Here is a 19,948-nt window from a genome sequence, read left to right as displayed (position 1 = left end):
GTCTCAACATAAAACACAGTGTCTGGCCACTGGAGACACTGCAACATTCCCACTAGCTCAGGTGGGGTAGGGTAAGGGGTTAAAACAAGCAAAAGAGGGAGTTAATTACAGCGTGACAAATTAACTTGGGCAGCTTCATTGTAAATGTAACCATTGTAATTTATAACAAAGATGGAACGAAAAATAAGAATGCCTTGCTTCAAAACAGAGATTGAATGGTCTCTGTACACCCTGAAATCAATATCATCGCCCATCCTCAAACTTCATTTCACCAGGAAAACTATCACAACAGAAAGAGAGCACAGAGAGACATACGTGGGGCACGTGACAAAAGTGTGGGTAAGAGCCTGGAAAAATGAGACAAAGTAATTAAAGCTCTGGGCAAAGTCCAGACCACCTTCAGTATTCCCGAGCTCTGACACAGCCATAGAATCCTTTCAGGTGTGGAAACAGGCTATTTGGCCCAACAAGTCCACACCGACCCTCTGAAGAGCATCGCACCCAGATCCATCCCTGTCACCCTCCATTTTCCTCATGGCTAACACACCTAACCTATACATCCCTAAACAGTATGGGTAATTTAGCATGTCCAATCCACCCAACTTGCACAGCTTTGGAATTCAAGTTCTCTGGAGCTCTCTCAGTGATCAGGGTGACCAGAGTTAGATTAATTAATTTATTTGCAACACATGTAGCTGATGAATCATCTTTCCTACAATCATTGCAGTGCAGTAACGTAGATCAATGTCACTTACCGTCTCCTTAAAACTATCTGAGAGCCAGCGGTTCCGTAAAACAGCAACCACAGATGAAGGAGGATTTTCCAAGTCTTCAAAGGCATCCATCAGAATGAAATCCAATACAATATCAAAAAAGCTCATGCTCACAACCTGTAGACACAAGTTTTCTCCCATGAGTGAAAGAAATGGCGTTTATACAGCACCTCACATAAAGTAGTTTGTGACATCATGAGGTTATGTACAATTCTGTTGTAGGAAACAAAAAAGTGTGTGAAAGCAAGGTACAAAAACAGCAACAAGACGATGGCCAGATAATCTGTTACTAATGATTCAAAAAGAGATAGACAAAGACCATTCAGCCAACTAGTCTATGCTCCACATGACTTGTGGGAGAAGACTCTTCATTTCACGCTATCCCAGCATAGTCTGATCCCTTTCTCCTTCGTGCTTATCCAGCTTCCCTGTAAATGTGTGAACAGTATTCACCTCAATCACTCCTTGTCATACTCTCTGGGTAAAGAAGTTTCTGCTAAATTCCCTACTGAAATTAGCAGCAAAGACATTTATATTGATGGTCCCTAGCTCTGGTCTTCCCAGGAAGTGGTAACATCTCCATCACAAAGTAGAGATGGGAAACATAGGAAAACAGAAAATAGGATCAGAAGTAGGCCACTCAGCCCATCAAACCCACTCTGCCATGCAACAAGATCATGGTTGATCCTCTATCTCATTCACTTGCACTCTCCCCCCCGAGCTTCCAGATATCTCCCTCTTTCCTAAACATATTTCAGGGATTTGATCTCCACAGCCATCTGCAGCAGAGAATTCCACAGGTTCAATGCCCTGAATGAAGAAATTTATTTACATTTCAATTCAAATGGCCTACCTTCACATGCCCCAAGACCATGACCCCTTGTTCGAGCCCCTCTATAATGGGGGGCCCATAATTTACAAAGATCAGTGTGAAAATTAGGACTTCAGGTCTATAAAAACATGATTTGGAAATGCAAGGAATTCAGGTTGATCAGATCTGATTAGCCCTTGCACTTCTGAATAAATATTTCATTCTTTCCACAGCAAGACATGCAAATGTTCCACTCTAAACTTCACCGCAGCTCAGGCTGCCTCTTATTGGCGTACACCTGCGTGAATGAACAATAAGGTTCTGTAATACGATCAGCTCCAGTCATTTAAAATAACCACATCAGCAAAACATTGAATGGAAGTTCACTTCTGGCCCTAATCAGATAGCGACTAAACTGATTTCAGGACCTACCCCTCGCCCTTCCAGTTCTCTCTTGGTTGTTGCCCAGGTTTCTTCCCTTGCTGCATACTGCAGCATTTCATGGTAGGTCTCATGGAATCTATTTACATTCTGCAATAGGAAAAAAATGTCAAGGAAAGGAAGGTGAGATTGCTCTTTTCATTACATTATAATGATGAGAATATCAGATTCAGTTCCTGCCCAGGTGTACCTCCTTCCTCTGTCACTAGCATCACCTATCCCAGCACAGCTGAGAAATAAACCAGTCAGCACCTCACACTGCAAGGTTGGTCATAAGACTAATAACTGCTCTTACAACAGGACAGATTCAACCTATGAGAAAATGGAACGGAGACTGCTGGCCAGTGATCTGAGCGTGTGGAATTCCGATGTTAGGTCCATTATCCAAGTATGTTACATTGCAAAATAAAAAAACCCCAAAGGACTGCAGATGCTGGAAATCGGAAGCAAAAGTAGCAATTGCCGGAAAATCTCAGCAGATCTGGCAGCAACCATGGAGAGAAATCAGCGTTAATATTTCAGGTCCAGTGACCCTTCCTCAGAATCTGAAGTTGGATTCACTGTGATTGTTGTCCTTGGATGTGAAGATGCTGAGGGTAGGTTCGATTGAAATGCACAAAACAGAGAGGGACCCAGATAGACTGGATGATTCAATTCAGAGGAAGGGTGACTGGACCAGAAACGTTAAGCCTGATTTCTCTCCACAGATGCTGCCAGACCTGCTGAGATTTTTCAGCATTTCTGTCCTTGTTTCATACTACTCTGTAATCCAGGGTGTTAAAATGCCCATCATTGCCAGATACCTGCTCCTCGGATGCTGCCTGACCTGCTGTGCTTTTCCAGCACCACTCTAATCTAGACTCTGGTTTCCAGCATCTGCAGTCCTTGTTTTTACCTAGATAAAGATACCATACAGTTCAAATGTGCCCTCATCTACTGACCTCCAATTATTTTAAAGATGAATTGCAAAACACTTAAATGAAACAACAGATATAAATTGTTACTCTTTTTAATTCCATGCAGAAAAGAGGCCACTTGGGCCATCAGTTGCTGGCCAAAAATAAGCCATCCAGCCTAATCTCACTTTCCTCGTCCATTTCTCTACAGGCTATGGTCACCAATCATCTCTCTCTCATTGCAGACAAGCCTTATGGTAGGACAATGACATTTTAAATTTTTAAAGTATTTAAAAAAGGTAAAAGGGTTTCCTATCTTACCCCCTTTCAGGAAGTGAACTCCAGACACCACCATCCCCTGAATAGAAAAATTTTTCATCTTCTTTCTAACCTTTAAACCTATGCCCCCTATTCACCGACTCTCTGTTAGGATAAAAAGTCCCTTCCCATCCAGTCCTCTCCCAATTTTGTACATCTCAATCAAATCAGCCCTCATCTTCTCATCCAAGGAGAACAATCACAGTGAATCCAATCTTTGCTCATGGCTGCACTTTTCCCATCCAGGTTACATTGTTGTTAATCCCCCTCTGGACCCTCTCCAGTGCAAACATATCGACAGCACATACTGCAACAAGAAACAAAGTTCCAGCATAACAGGATTGACAAAAAACTCAAAAGGTTGCACACAGCTTTACCAGACAGCCAGGACTGCCTTGGAATCCCAAAATCTCATCACATTAAATCACAAAGTTCCAAATTACAGAATATCAGTGGGGTTGGGCCTGTTGTTTTACCTTTCCTGCAGTGGACATCAGTCCTGTAATCATCTGCTTCCCAATTTCACTGAAATATAGCCGGTTTGCTTCATCCTGCAGCACTACCTGTGACAAAAAACACAGTTTCATTAGAAATGGAAGCAGCTCACAGACCCTGCCCCCATAGTGCATGTGAGAACTCCCAAACTGCTAATGTCATCTAATACAGCAGAAGCAGAAAACCCTGGAAATTCTCAGCATGCCGGGAGCATGCACACAAAGAGAAACCAAAGTAATTTTTCATGTCTGTGAGAAAAACGTGGCCTGCTGATGGTTTCAGTACTTTGTTTTAATTTTAGATTTCCAGCAATCATGTTGTATCATCTAATACACCAGGTGCAGAGAAGCTACAGACCAGGGTTGAAGCTTACTGTAGAAAATCAGACTTAAACAGTGCTTTACAAATTCACCTGTCCTCAGTCTTCAACTTGTTAGGGATGAATATACTTGCTAACAGAAGGTACCTTCCTCGCAGATCACCCTCACCTCCTTCCCTATAACATAGGCATGTTACTCTCTTAAAATTCCTTCCCTCTTCAGTTAAAGCCACAGATTTCTGATGGGGTTTAGCTTCACCACACAGCCCTCAATAAATCATGTGCAAATCTTGTTTTGAATGGTACAAATCCACTTTAGAGAAAATCACAGCCAGACCAAACCCTTGTCTCCCCACTTCACTTGAAAACTGCAGACATCCAAATGAATACCACCTAAGAGCAGGAAAAGGTGCCTCAGCATTATTCTCGCCCTTCGGAGCTCAGACTACAAAGTAATGTATTGGACAAGGGGGCAACCTTTCGTCCAGTGAGCCAAGTCTTCCAAATCTCTCAGCAGGCCACTGTAATTCTTGAACTAACAGACTTGTGTCCCTTTTCCCAGCTATGTCTTTTTAAACCATGCCATGGCTCTCTGTCCCATTATGACTGCGAATGATCAACAGTACTTCACCAACCCTCAAAAAAAAAGTCGCCTGAATTTCCTGTTTACTTTTGACTAACCAAACTTTGAACCTTGTCCCTAATTGCTGTATTCTTCAAAAAGGAATAAACTTTAAAGTTATTGTAAACATGCTTTAAAATACTTGATTCAAATTATTCTGAATTCCTTCACTGCTCCCAACCAGAATTAGAATTGATTCCAGTGTCTGAAATACTGACCCCACATCTCTCAGAGTGATACCACCTTTCTAATGTATTCGTTTACTGTCCCTTCCTTCAACCATCTGTATACGTTACAAGCCAGCCAGCATCTTTCTTGTAGGCCTTTGCCAGTCTTCATCTGACCCAACTGTTAATAGGCAAGACATCAACGAGGAAGAACTCACTGTAACTCTCATCCTTCCCATTGGGGCCTCTTCATACTACATCATGTGAACCTTCAATGCAAGGCATAGTCTTATATTTGATTTCTTCCCCCCACCCCACCCCCATAATCCCTTCAGGGTTTTAACCAAACATTTCTGGTCTGGAACTTATAAATTAAATTCCTTTGTGAGGTAACCTTTTTCTTAACGATCTTAAGCTATGTCCCTTTCTCAAGGGCATCTGTTTCACACATTCAGCTTCAGCGAAGACTCCTGCAAAATTGTCCCAAGGTGAAACTGAAGACTTTTTCTCAAGCTATGGGCGTTTCTCATAAGTCCCAAAAAAGAAAATTCCAGAATCCTCTATCTGAAAGAATTATGCACGACACTATTTACTTTGTTCACTGTTAAACTATCCCAATGTAAACAAAACCCCATTACTCTCCATAAAGTTTCTCTATAATACTGTGTTTTAAAAGAAACCATCATAGCTACAGAAATACTTACAGGTTAATCATTAAACTCCTTCAGACACAGCTAAACTCGCATGCCACTGACTCAAATCCAAAATCTAAACTAAATGATATTAAAACATATAAAATACATCTACACTATTCGTCTCTACCACTCCCAATGGTAGAGTTCCACAGGCTTTAGCCAGGGAATGGTGACAATTAATTATTTAATATTGCTATAAATTCCATTAGACTAATTAACGACTATCCTTATGTTCCTTATCTTGAGACTCTCCTTCAAGTGGCAACATCTTCCCGACATTTACCTTTTCGAGCTCCTTCAAAATTTGAAGAGCCTCAATCGGGTCACAACCCCATACCTGTTTTTCCTCTGCCTGGTAGCAAACAACTGGGCTATCAGCCCCGAATCAAACTTTGAACACGATCAGGACTGTACAACATGGAGGGGGGGAAAAAAAAGAACATACACAAAACAAGTGCTCACTTTATCCCCCTCCCTGTTACACTAAATATAAGTACTTTGAAGAGACACCTCTATGAACTGGGGAACTCCCTTTTGCACCTGCCTAACATATCAATAGACAGTAGGTGCAGGGGTAGGCCATTCTGCCCTTCGAGCCTGCACCACCATTCATTATGATCATGGCTGATCATCCTCAATCAGTGTCCTGTTCCTTCCTTATCCCCATAACCCTTGATTCCACTATCCTTAAGAGCTCCATCCAACTCTTTCTTGAAAGTATCCAGAGACTTGGCCTCTACAGCCTTCTGGGGCAGAGCATTCCATACACCCACCACTCTCTGGGTGAAGAAGTTTCTCCTCAACTCTGTTCTAAGTGGCCTACCCCTTATTTTTAAACTGTGTCCTCTGGTTCGGGACTCACCCATCAGCAGAAACATGCTTCCTGCCTCCAGAGTGTCCAATCCTTTAATAATCTTGTACGTCTCAATCAGATCCCCTCTCAGCCTTCTAAACTCAAGTGTATACAAGCCCAGTCGTTCCAATCTTTCAGTGTAAGATAGCCCCGCCATTCCGGAAATTGACCTCATCCCTCATAGCCAGAATGTCTTTCCTCAAATTTGGAGACCAAAACTGCGCACAATATTCCAGGTGCGGTCTCACCAGGGCCCTGTACAGCTGCAGAAGGACCTCTTTGCTTCTATACTCCATTCCTCTTGTTAGGAAGGCCAGCATGCTATTAGCTTTCTTCACTACAACATTTGCTTCCTTCCCACAACGAGCAGCATCAAGCTTACCTCAAATGCCTGACGCACACAGTGTAGCTTCGCCAGGAAATCCTCATCGCTGTAGCATTCCAGGAGCTCCGTTCTGCAACACACAAAACAGTTGTCAGCTCTATCAGGGACTGAAAGCAAGTTAAATCTGACACAGAACCATGGGCAGCACTGTCTCTGCCCTGCGCTCACCGCTGGGACAACCCAGAGAGTCTGACTTCAGCAAATAACATCTGGTATTTATACAGCGTGCTTAACACATTAAAATGACCGAGAATGCTTCAGAGCAGTACAAATCAGACAGAATTTTTTTTTTTTTTTTACACCGAACAACATAAGGTGAAGGAAGATTTAAGGAGAGTCTTTAGAGGAAGACAGAAAGCTGGAGAGGTTTAGGAAAGGAATTGTACACCTTTGGTGCTAAAGGAGTAGTCACCAAAGGTGTGACAAAGGGAATCAGGGATGCAATAGAGGCTGGAATTGAAACAAAGCAAGATTTTTCCAAGACTGCAGAGGAGGGTTAAAGTGATAGGGACAGGTGAGGCTTCAAAGGATATGAGAACAGGGCTGAAAATGTGATAACTATCCAGCAAGAACTGCTGGGAAAAATGCACGGGCAAAGACAGGATAGAGTAGAGATTTTTCACCTGCCCTTCCAACAATCCACAATCTAATCCCGCACTGCAACAGGGCACCAGAAAGCTGTCCACATCACCCCTGGGAGATATACTGCTGCAGGAATACCCCCTAACAGAGCAGGAAATTGGCTGGGGGTGGGGATTGTGCAGGTAAGCAGCAAGCAGACGAAGGTACAATTTAGCCACACACCTGAATGATCGACAGGCGACCTGGTCATCTTGAACGATCCTCATGGCTTCTTCATATAAAGCAGACGATCTGGACGACTGAAATCTCTCCTCATCGAATGATAAAGAATCAAATAGCTACAGATATAAAAGTAGTATGGATCATATTTAAATTTTTTTTTTGCACAACACACATGATGGCTTAAATGTTGCATTAGGACACAAGTTTCCTGAGTCAACATTCCTCTTCTTCCACATGTCCTTCTATGTCCAGTGTTGATCAGCGAAATCTGAAACATTGTAATTTGAATCTGACCTGGAAGCTTCTGGCAGACCGAAATGCAGAAGGGGAACTGGCCTTTCTCACACTCTGCTTACAGCTGCTGAATCTATTTTAAGCAGTTTAACTTCTCATTGGAAGGTCCCTATAAACTCCCTCAAAGGCCTCATTAGATAACACTTGCACTCAACTAGATGAGAGAGTGTCAGGTTCAACCTGTGGTCAGAGGGCTAAATGGAGGGTGACAGTTACCTCCAGACTTTACCATTATGACTCCCCTGGCCAGCCTCTCACTTTGCACTCACTGCAAAACCACAGACTCTGCTGCCTTGTATCTTAATTCATATCACCCCCCATTCACCCATCATTGCCAGTGATTACTATACTGGCTTAACGTCTAGCAGCACTTTCAAATTCTCACCTTTGTTTTCAAATTTTGCCACAGATCTGTAACCTTCTTTTGCTTTACAACCCTCAAAGACCTCTGCCTTCCTCCAATTCTGGACATGCCAATCTTCATCACTACACCATTGATTGTCCCTTGGACTACCTAGAACCAGACTCTGGACTTCTCCCTATGGTACCTGAGATGGTACCTTGTGTGGCGACATTACGCACTTCTCACCGTACTTGAGAACACATGCGAATAAAATCTAAATCTAAAATATATCCACTGCTCTCTCTTCACCATATCCTCTTTCTCTTCTTCTCTTTTTCCTCAGATGTAACTACGTTACATTCATCTCAGTCATTTGTATAAAAAAATGTTTCTCAAATTTCTCATGAGATTTATAACAAACAAATCAATGAAAAGTTCAACATGTACCAAAAGACTTCTGTTGTTATGTAGGCAAGCGTGCAATCGACCTACACACAGCAAGGCAATGCAGGGAGCATCTCAATCACCCCATTTACAGGCACAGAAGATCTCTTAATACATCATAGACAACAAAGTCCTGGAGTAACTGCTGTAATGTATACAAACTGGTAAGCCAATTTGCATGGTTCCACAAACAGCACGGAGATGAACCAACCAGAAAATCAGACTTAAACACAAGGCAGAATTCTACTGCTCTTCTACACACTGTCCACCAGAGGGTGAGCCAAGGCTACAGTTTACATTTTCATCTGTTAGTAGAAAAGAACTGTCAACTCTACTACAAAACTTAGGTGTGGAGCAGCTCTTTCCCCTTGTAGGACGCTCTAGGGCCAAAGGGAAGAGGGGGACCCATTAAAGACAGAGGTGAGGGGAGGATTTTTTTCTTTGATGGTGGTGAATCTATGAAATTTGTTGGATTGATTAGTATACTCAAGGCTGAGACCAGATTTCCTGATTTGGAGATGCCGGTGTTGGACTGGGATGTGCAAAGTTAAAAATCACACAACACCAGGTTATAGTCCAACAGGTTTGTTTGGAAGCACTAGCCTTTGTAGCACTGCTCCTTCCTCAGGTGTTTGTGGAGAATAACTATTGTACGACACAGAACTTATAGCAAAAAGTTTACAGTGTGATGTAACTGAAATTATATATTGAAAAAGACCCGGATTGTTTCTTTCATATGTAAATCGCAAAACGTTTTTGAAAAGTTACATTCTCAAATGCATTTTAACAATTCATGTCATGTCGACACACACACACATAAAAAAGTTTGTGGGGTGAATTTGTACTTGCAGAATTACATTTTACTTTGCTCAAAAACTATGAATCCATGTAAGATTGTGTAAATCTGTTTTTTTAGATTAGAATCAGTCTGATCATTGCGGCACAGACAGCCTCACAGGGAGTTAACACCTTCAATACCTTATCTGGGCCAATATGACACCAATTGTTAAAGCGTACTTGAGAATGTAACTTTTAAAAAAGGTTTTGAGATTTACAGGAGAGAAACAATCCAAGTCTTTTTCAATATATAATTTCAGTTACATCGCACTGTAAACCTTTGCTACAAATTCTAAAACCTGGTGTCTTAAACAAGATTTCCTAACCGTTAGGGGAATTTAGGTTTAAGGGGATGAGGGAGGAAAGTGCAGTTGTGAATTATCAGATCAGCCATGATCGAATTGAATGACAGACAGAACTTTATGGGCCAAATGGCCCACACCTGCTCCTATGTCTAATGTTATCGCATGCACCTAGCGCCTTGCAATATGAACAGAAAAGCTAATGCTGGCTGGTCTTTCAATTCAGTGAATAAAATCTCTTGCTGGTTTGCGGAAATGGTACCATTACAAATTTCTGAACATGGTGTTAGAGGAGGAAAAGATTTTCTGACTGATCCGATCATTGCAGTAATGTATCAAAGGTTGCAAGTTCACAAAGCCACGATCAAACTGTCAAAGCAGACTGGTTGGATGTTGGTTGATGGGCACGGAATGGGCACAGAAATTAAACAATTACATTCAGTAAACATGATCGAAATAGATGACATAAAAACTGCTGAGATACAGTTTTCCTCAAGCATGCCAAAGTGAAATTACATTGCAAATATTAAATCTGGTGAAATCAGTGAGTTAGAGATGGTGACATTATGGAAGGATCCCAAACTCATGCCATGACCTGGTATTGTTTTAAAAGGGACCATCTGGCTGATATTCTGCTATCATCCTGGAATGCATCAGTCAGTCAGCCATTATAGCTCTTTGGCTCTGAATCTCCCCTGTGTAAAGCTCTTGAACATAAATAACAATTTGCTTTAGCCAGTGGTCAGGGAAACTAGCTATATTGCCACTATCAGTGTTCGGACACTATACAGTCAACATCCCTGACCTCAAATTGGATAAGAGTTAACACGTTCCTGATCATAAGATAGGCATATATATTGGGGCAACGGGGTAAAAGGGTGTTGGACTCAAATGTGATGGTTCACAATTTAAGCAATGCACAAATGTCTGGACAACCTCATGAAAATCAACCACCCGGGGAAGAGATGAGTGCAACTAGGTACCTGTGTATCGTCTCACAAAACTAGGCAAACAATTTCAGGAAGATGGAAGGTAAAAAGGACAACAAGAGGGGGAGGGCCATGCTGGATGCAACAGGTCAAATGGCCTTCTTCAGTGCTGCAAAGACTGTACAGATCTGAAGACGAGATTGATCCAAAAACAGGATGTAGCATACTCAGTGTAAATTCAACGCAGCATCTTAAAAATTCAACGCAGCATCTTAAAAACTCAACTTGACGGCAGATACTGAAAGCTCACCTCTGCTGCTGAAAAGAATGAATCTTCAGACGTCACACTGACATCATCATCAAGATAATATCGTCCAGAATCCTCTGCATATGGAAGGGCCAGAGCCCCAACACACTCTGAGCAATAACAAAATAAAGAGGTTTCTTCTATGCAACGGTACTGTGTAAGTCATGTTGAAAATCAGTAATTATCCAATCTATTTCTTCCCAGTTAAAGAACTCTCACTTACCAAAATCAGCTAGTACACTATTAGAAGGTACCGTTTCCCCAAACTCTTCCTGTAGCCGGTAAGCTCGATTCAGGAGGGCTTCCAGCTTCTGTGAAAACTCCTTGTTTCTTGGTGCCTGTTCAATCATTTACATTTTGTTAATTGCAACTTCAACTCCTCTTCCTTTCTACCCTTCTAAATGAACACCTTTGTTACAAAGTCTACAGGGAGTCATATTTTGGCACGGAGGCTCCTACAGTCATTCCCAGTGGGACTTGCTAACAAAGGCTGAGCAAGTGGCAGGTTCAGCTCACCTAACCTTGTAGGTTTCCCACTGAGTCACAGACCAGAAGTCCCTTTGTGATTTCAACCAAGTTGGTGGTAAGGTATGACAACAGGCCTCAGTGAACTGAGTTAAGGGGATGGAAGGGAGGAACACAGTCAGGGTTCATAATCCATTGAGATTTGCTCAAAAATGAACTTTTCTCTTTCTTCCCTCTGAATAATCCAGGGCATATCACCGAATAGACTGCATTGAGAGTCTGACATCTATTTCTCATCAACAGAAAGGTTATTATTAAATCCCCAGGCGAATGAACACTGTCAACTCACCTCCTTTCATTTTAATTCATTTACAGGATGAAGGCTTCACTGGCTAAGCCAGCATTTATTGCCCAACCCCAATTGTCCAGAGAGTAGTTAAGAGTCAACTACATTGCTGTGGCTCTGGAGTCACATGGAGGCCAGACCAGGTAAGGGTGGTTGTTTCCTTCCCCAAAACAGTGGAGTTCTTCCAACAATTGACAATAGATTCATGGTCAGCAGTAACCTCTTAATTTTACGTTTTTGTTGACTGCAAATTCCACCAGCTGCCCTGGCAAGATTTGAATCCAGATCTCCAGAGCATTACCAGAGTTTCAGCAATGATACCACTAGTCCGTCACCTCCCTCCATAGTTATTGCTCCAGGACACTATGCCGAACACCACAAGCTCGAACACCGAAGCACACTAAACTCAGAATGTATACGCCAAGCACTTGTCTAAACCAGAGTAACCAGTTTGAGGAGTGGCATTAAGAGTCAGCTTTATTTCTGATTTCAGTGCCACACAGAAACACGTATGCTGCAGTTACATGATCACTTTGGCAACGCAGGCAAAATATTTTGGCTCCTCACCACAAACCAATGAAGCCACCTCACAACCGCTACTCAGACATCTGTACAACCACAGCAAGGTATTACTGTTCTACAGAGTTAACAGCTCTATGTGGTATACCTCACAGCCGTCCCCAAGTGCGCCACTCGCTCCCAGGTTCATCAGACAATTCTTTCTTTCTGTCTCCGAACTACTCCTCTTCCGTTTGGTAAGGGCAAGTTCCCACTTTTGCAAAGCTTCTTCAAACAGCTCCATCCCTGATCATTAAAATACAATTACATCGAATTACACAGAAGGTACGGGTGAGAAAAAGGACCAATCAGCTCAATAGGTACATTCTGACATTTATGCTTATTTCACCCTTCATCACCTCACCTCATCACTTTAGCCGTCTATTCCTCTCTTCTTTGCATTTGCCCAACTTTTATTTAAGAGCATCTATATCATTCACCTTATGGATGTGAATTACAATTTCTCACCAATATCAGAGTAGAGAAGTTTTGCCTGAATATGCTATTGGGAATTTTAGGGCTCCCAAGTGTTTCATTTGTAAAATAAGGGGTCCTTAATATAGGATACTGATTTATAATCAATCACTATCCTATATTAAAGCCTCTTATAAATGAAACACTCAGGAACTCTAAAATCAAAGACTAGTATTACCATTGAAAATTAAGGCTTAGTGTTCAGCATATCTGCTCCTTAACATTTGTCAGTATAATCAGAGACAATGGTCAGCACAAGAGGGACAATAATTAATTCAACCATTCCACCATCCAGAGAGGAGCAACTACTTCCCAAGCTGATCAAGATCAAATTTAAGAGAACAGTTAATCTGATCTGACACTATAATGTGTTCTAAACCCAGACTGCTACTTTAAGACTCATTTTTTATTCTCTTTGTAATTAACTGAACTAACTATTCAGTTCATGAATCCTTCAGAAAATCAACAATAAAAAAGTCTTAGCAGGATTATATATGTCTCCAATTCTGAGAACAGCAGTTTAGGAAGTATATCCCCCAAGGTTTTTAAAAGAGGTTGAAGAGGTGATTTCCTAGAATGGTGTCAAGGATGAGGGACATCAGTTTGTGTTAAAACACAAGAGAAGTTGGATCTGTCCTTCTTACAATAAATACGAGGGGGATTTTGTCGGGTCTATAGTAAAACAGCAGTGAAAAGGAGAATAAATCAGATAGCTCTTCAATCATATGAATCACAAAAAGAAGGCAAATGGAATGTCGGTCTCTATTTCCAAAAGAATGGAATATAAAAGTTGAGAAATCTTGCTCAAACTGGACAAGGCATTGGTCAGATCACAGCTGAAAAACTGTGACGTTTTGGTCCCCTTATAAACATTAAAATTCTCATCCATGGCCTCTCCCTTCCTGATTCCATAACCATTTACCCTCAGCCTCTTTGATCTCTGTGATCCTCCAATTCTGGACTCCTGAAAAACTCAATATTAATCACTTGTCCGTACAAAATCATAGATTGAGGCACCTGGGCCCTAAGCCCTGGAAACCTTTCCTAACCATTTCTACTTCTTTCTTTGATACACTCCTTAAAATCCACTTCTTTAACCAAATCTTGGCTGTCTGTCACAATATCTTCTTCCGTGGCTAAGCATTTTTGCCTTATATCACTCCTGTAAAGTGTCTTGGGACATACTATTATATTAAGAGCACTACGTAAATGCAACTATTATTATTGTGGGGGCACATTATATTCAGTTATAATGAACACAGAATATAGAAAGCCTTCCTACCAATAATGTATAGGTTCTCAGCATTGGAATCCTCTGTGGCTTCATTCTCTTCTTGAACAGCTCCTGCTTCCCAAGTTTCAGTTGGCAGACCTGCTGGACTTGGCGAGTTCGCTGGTCGCACCTTTCAGAGAATTATTTAACAGAAAGAAACAGCTCAGACTGAAAAAAAAACCCAGCTTTCAAAGTAGTAATTTACTTCAGGGTCTCCAAACAGCCAAATATTTATAACCAATTAAACACTTTTTCTTTGAAGTGCAGACATTGGTATTGTGGCCCCGCTCGCCGAGCTGGGAATTTGTGCTGCAGACGTTTCGTCCCCTGTCTCGGTGACATTCTCAGTGCTTGGGAGCCTCCTGTGAAGCGCTTCTGTGATGTTTCCTCCGGCATTTATAGTGGTTTGACTCTGCCGCTTCCGTCTTCTTGTTTGACAACGGAACGAGGACATGCCGCAACCCAAAGGACTAGCCACACTACCATACATCAAGAGCATTTCCGAACTGACAGCCAGACTACTGCGACCATTAGGACTCATAACAGCACACAAACCAACAGCCACTCTCAGACAACAACTCACCAGAACGAAGGACCCGATACCCAGCATGAGCAAAACCAATGTAGTGTACAAAATCCCATGCATGGATTGCACAAAACACCACGTAGGACAAACAGGAAGACAGCTAACGATCCGCATCCAAGAACACCAACTAGCCACGAAACGACAAGACCAGCTATCCTTAGTAGCCACACATGCAGATGACAAGCAACATGAGTTCAACTGGGACAACACTACTATTATAGGACAAGCCAAACAGAGAACAGCCAGGGAATTCCTAGAGGCATGGCACTCATCCACAGATTCAAATCAATAAGCACATCGACCTGGACCCAATATACCGGCCACTGCAACGGACAGCTGGAACTGACAACCGGAAGTGGCAGAGTCAAACCACTATAAATGCCGGAGGAAACATCACAGAAGCGCTTCACAGGAGGCTCCCAAGCACTGAGGATGTCACCTAGACAGGGGACAAAACGTCTGCAACACAAATTCCCAGCTCGGCAAACAGAACCACAACAACGAGCACCCGGGCTACAAATCTTCTCCCAAACTTTGCAGACATTGGTGTTCCCGTATGCTTGCTGCCCTTGTTTGACCAGGTAGTGGAGGTAATGCATTTCAAAGGGGGCTGTAGAAGGCAGTTGGTGAGAAGCTGCAGTGGATCTTGTAGATGGTACACATTGCTGGCCATGTGCTGATGGTGATGCGATTGAAAGTTTAAGCTGCTGAGTGGGGTGTTGATCAAAAATGACTCTTGGGTAATGGCAGAGCAAATTCAATGGGTGGAGTAGTCTACTTCTACTCCTCCGTCATATTATCACATGGCTCTTTCAGTATAACATCCACACTACCCACTTCCTTTGTGAAGATACATGCAAAATATTTAATACTTCAGCCATGCCCTCAATGTCCACATGAAGATTTTGTCTCCCTAGCTAACTGCCTCCAATTTATATGCTCATTAAATGGTTTAGGCTCATCGCTTGTTAAGTGTTCTCTAATAACTGCTCTTTGCCACATATTACCCTCTGTCCAGTATTTTCCAAACCTTTTGTGTTATTATCTGAATCTTGCTCACACTATTAGTCCACTTTCTCAGTTTTACTTTGCATTTTATTTCTTTTGCCATGCAAAGCACATTAGTTTTTGATGGTATACCTTTATCATCAAAGGAATGTTCTTAGTCTGCACCCGAACTAAGTTGTCCCCGAATGCCCTCCAATGCTCCATAAATCCTTTACCCTGTAACTGCAATTCCAATCTACTCGCAGAAGTCCCCTTCTTAAAATTAGCTTTTCCCCTGCTGAGCAGGTAAGGAGAAAAATCTGCTTTGTTAGCAGTCAATAACAGCATACACCTGGCAAAATGAGGATTGTTTTGGACATGAAATACTGATGCAGGATCATACAGCATTGGAGCACTTTTGAAATCCTCCGAATCCCAAATAATCTGACTACCCCACTCTTTGCCCACAGCCCTGGAATTTCCTCATGTAGGAAGACAATAAAGAACTCATGGTTTAATTGTTCCTTACCGATGTTAGACTTTGGGACGAGCTGGATCGCCTGCTGAGTACACTAGAGGAGACTGCACTGAGAGTATCATTGCTCTTACTCCCTGGGCTCTGCACTCTTCTGGGTGGGGTTGCTGTAAGGAAGAGGAAAGATATCAGACAAGTTGATAGGATCTCTTTAGAGTCAGTGAGGACAATAACACATGTGCGTGCTTGTGAAATTATGACAGTGTGTGTGGGGTTAGCATAAGGCGACGCCTGTGAATTTTAAAAAATCATTTTTTTATTATTTTAATAATAATAAAACTGTTTGGAAAGGTGGAAAAGTTTGTAGCCTTGGTTAATTTCATTGCTGATCACCTTAAAGGCTTAAGATAAAACACCTAACCCACACCAGGTCCAAATGTGACACCACTGTCAGCTACTGTTCAAATTTGTGGAAACTGGTCATAGTATCGGAAATAAGAGGCGAAATATCCCTATCAAGAACTTATTTGCCTCTAAAACACTGGTATCAACATTTTAAACTTTACAGGGCTGCCTCGGGACATCAGGAGGCATTCTGTGGAGCACATGCAGCATTAGTGTGCAAACTAGGAAGATTCCAGTTTTGATTCCTGGTCTCCACTAAAATAGCAGATTTATCAGAGCACCCATAGGATTCAGAATAGAAAATGAGTTTCCCACCAAGTATTGATCAGAGGTTCTCACAGACAAGAACGGGAGTGTGAATATCAGGTCTCTGTAGGAGAATATCACACTGACCCCCACCGTCTGGGATCAGCAACAACAGTCCTTTGGCTTACGCCACTGGCATTTGAGACCACACTAGGAGTCAGACCATTCTAAAAAGGAGTGGAGAACCTAAACAAACACAAACAAAACGGTGGCATCACATTTTTACCTCTCTTTAAGGATGGAAGCTTGCCCAGTGCAGGGAGCTGTAATGCCTTGTGTTTCTCTGCATCTTGCTTTTTCCTCCGTCCTCTCCTCTTCAACTGGTGTGCAGTGAGGGCCAAGGCTACTGTGCCCAAAGCTGTTGCAAATAGCACCTTCTTCAGACCCGGAGACAGCTTCAGTTGTGAGAAGATGGACTTCAAATGGTATCAAACAAAGAACATATTAAAATCAGTGATAAGATGTTATATTGATATCACAGCACAAAAACAGGCCAACTGGCCCAACGTATCGTGACGCTCAAGTGCCACATGAGCTTCTTTCCACCCTTCATTTCACTCTGACAATATAAAATCATAGAGGTCTACAGCATAGAAACAGACCCTTTGGCCCAACTTGTCCATACCTCCCAGCTTTCCCAATTAACCTAGTCCCATTTGCCGTTGTTTGATCCATATCCGTCCAAACCGATCCCATCTGTGTACCTAGAGCTTCTAATCCTTTCTCCCTCATTAACCCTCGGTAACTGATGAAAGGAATAAGGAACATACCCTCTTGCCTCGCCTGTTAAAAAGGACATTAACCTGCTACTCTATTCAGTCTAACTGGGTGGGAAATATACATCATAAAACAAAGTCTAACTAGACTTCTAGCAAGGATAGCAGTATACTCTACAGTTGGGTTTATTTTTATTCTGTTCAGTGCTGATGTCAAGCAACTAGGCACATTCAGCACCCACTTAGCTGTCAAAACTAGCATTGATCATTAAGCGAACAGTCAGTGGGTCAGAAACTTGAAGATCATGCCTCAGAAACTTGATTGAGTTTTTTGAGGAAGTAACCAAAAAGATCATTGAGGGCAGGGTGGTAGGCATTGTTTACATGAACTTTAGTAAAGCCTTTGACAAGGTTCCACAAGGTAGACTAAAGTTAGATTGCAAGGAATTCAGGGAGAACTTGCAATTGGATACAAAATTGGCTTGATGCTAGGAGATAGGTGGTGGAGAGTTGTTTTTCAGACTGAAGGCACCTGATCAGCAGTATTCCACAAGGATCAGTACTGGGTACACTTTCCTTTGTCATTTATGTAAATGATAAGAATGTAGGAGATATGGTTAATAAGTTTGTGGATGACACCAAAATTGGTGGTATAGTCGACAGTGAAGGTTATTTAAGATTACAAAGGGATCTTGATCAATTGGGTCAATGGGCTTAGAAGTGGCTGCTGGCGTTGAATTTGAATAAATGTAAAGTATTGCTCTTTGGTAAAACAAACATGTGCAGGATCTATACAATTAATGGTAGGGCCCTGAGTAATGTTATCAAACAGGGGGACCTAAGGGTTCAAGTACATAATTCTGTGAAATTTGCAGCACAGGTAGACATGGTAGTTAAGATGATGTTTAGCATGCTTGCCTTCATTACTCAGACCTTTGACAAAAGGAATCGGGATGTCATGTTGAGGTTGCACAGGATATTGGTGAGGCCTGTTCCAGATTACTGTGTACAATTCTGGTCGCACTCCTATAAGATAGATATTATTAAATTGGAGAGAGTTCAGAGATGATTTACCCAGATGCTACCAGGAATGAAAGGTCTGCATTCATAGGAAAGACTAGATAGGCTGGGACTTCTTTCCCTGGAGCGCAGGAGGTCGAAGTGTGACCTTACAGAGGTTTATAAAATCATGAGAGGGCTCTGTCCTAAATAAACTCACCCTCAGTTTCCATCCTTTCTGAATCAGAACCCAGTCTATCATCTATTCGCATCAGCAAACTTTAGGCCCCACCAACTCTAATCAGTGGAAATGCTGTCATAAAACATTTACATAGGTAAAGATAAGGTGAATTGGATGGGTCTTTTCTCTAAATTGGGGGATTTCAAAACTAGAGGACATATTTTTATGTTAGCAGAAGGAAGATTTAAAAAGGACATAAGAATCAATTTTTTTTGATAGTTCGTATGTGGAATGAACTACCAGAGGAAGTGGTGGAGGCAGGTGCAGTTAAAACATTTAAAAGATGTTTGGATAAGTACAATGAATAGTAGGAGAGATATAGGCCAAATGCAGGCAAGTGGGACTAGTTTAGTCTGGAAACATGGTCGGCATGGACTAGTTGGACCGAATGGCCTGTTTCCATGGAGGTACAACTCTAAGCTGTTATCGCAGAGTTGAGACTGAAATGTTTGTTTCCCTCTAAGGGTACAATATTTAGGTTTTTTTTTTCTAAAAGGTTATAATTTCTTGCTTTTCTAAGAGTCTCTTCTTTCCACATAGGCCCTTAGAGATTTAACCTAAACAGTGGATCTTACATTGCAGCTTTTCTCAAACTGCCTCACAGAAATGCTGAGTGATGCTCAGATTTTCAAAAAGCCTCAAATGGCCACTTAAGTCCAGTCATAAAATTTTAAGATACTATAGGACAGTGGAATAGTCCATAAAATTACTAGATATTCAACAAAATCCCAATTATGAAACACACATCTATTTTTTAAAAAGGCACTCAACGTGAATGGAAGAAACAGAGAAATGATTTAACATTTCTTTCTTTTCAACATCTTTTGTTCAATTATGCTTTGCAAACTAAAGAAACATTGCATAAAGCATTAGGAAAAGGAGTATAGAACAATCAAATCACTCGTGCACAATTATAAAAGTAGGTAAGCCAAGTGTTATTGATTCATTTGAAATGTCTAATTTTAAATTAAATCAATTGGCAAGACTGCAAATCACAGCAGAAAGAACTGCAGAATTCAGAGATTCTGTCCTAAATAAACTCACACTCCATTCCCATCCTCATTGAATAAGAACCCAGTCTA

General features: G+C 41.7%; 1 protein-coding gene across 3 annotated transcripts in view; it reads right to left on the bottom strand.

Annotated features, from left to right (window-relative positions):
- Positions 1-19,948, bottom strand: part of miga2 (mitoguardin 2) — a 46,553-nt gene that overhangs the window by 8,227 nt on the left and 18,378 nt on the right. For 2 of the 3 annotated variants that reach the window (XM_072566018.1, XM_072566017.1), the window contains 11 exons: positions 17,137-17,326; positions 16,254-16,366; positions 14,161-14,281; positions 12,514-12,650; positions 11,259-11,373; positions 11,039-11,145; positions 7,580-7,695; positions 6,773-6,845; positions 3,716-3,802; positions 2,017-2,115; positions 756-890 (listed from right to left, as the gene is read on the bottom strand). In XM_072566018.1, the coding sequence (XP_072422119.1) occupies positions 756-890; positions 2,017-2,115; positions 3,716-3,802; positions 6,773-6,845; positions 7,580-7,695; positions 11,039-11,145; positions 11,259-11,373; positions 12,514-12,650; positions 14,161-14,281; positions 16,254-16,366; positions 17,137-17,326 (1,293 nt within the window). Of the gene's footprint in view, positions 1-755; positions 891-2,016; positions 2,116-3,715; positions 3,803-6,772; positions 6,846-7,579; positions 7,696-11,038; positions 11,146-11,258; positions 11,374-12,513; positions 12,651-14,160; positions 14,282-16,253; positions 16,367-17,136; positions 17,327-18,544; positions 18,653-19,948 lie in introns of all 3 variants that reach the window. The other variant, XM_072566019.1, reaches the window with a different exon arrangement.

This window comes from Chiloscyllium punctatum, chromosome 49 (assembly GCF_047496795.1).
Source record: "Chiloscyllium punctatum isolate Juve2018m chromosome 49, sChiPun1.3, whole genome shotgun sequence".
In the NCBI taxonomy this organism is placed as follows: Eukaryota; Metazoa; Chordata; class Chondrichthyes; order Orectolobiformes; family Hemiscylliidae; genus Chiloscyllium; species Chiloscyllium punctatum.
The sequence above is the reverse complement of the archived record's forward strand: the minus strand, read 5'-3'. Positions and strand labels throughout refer to the sequence as shown.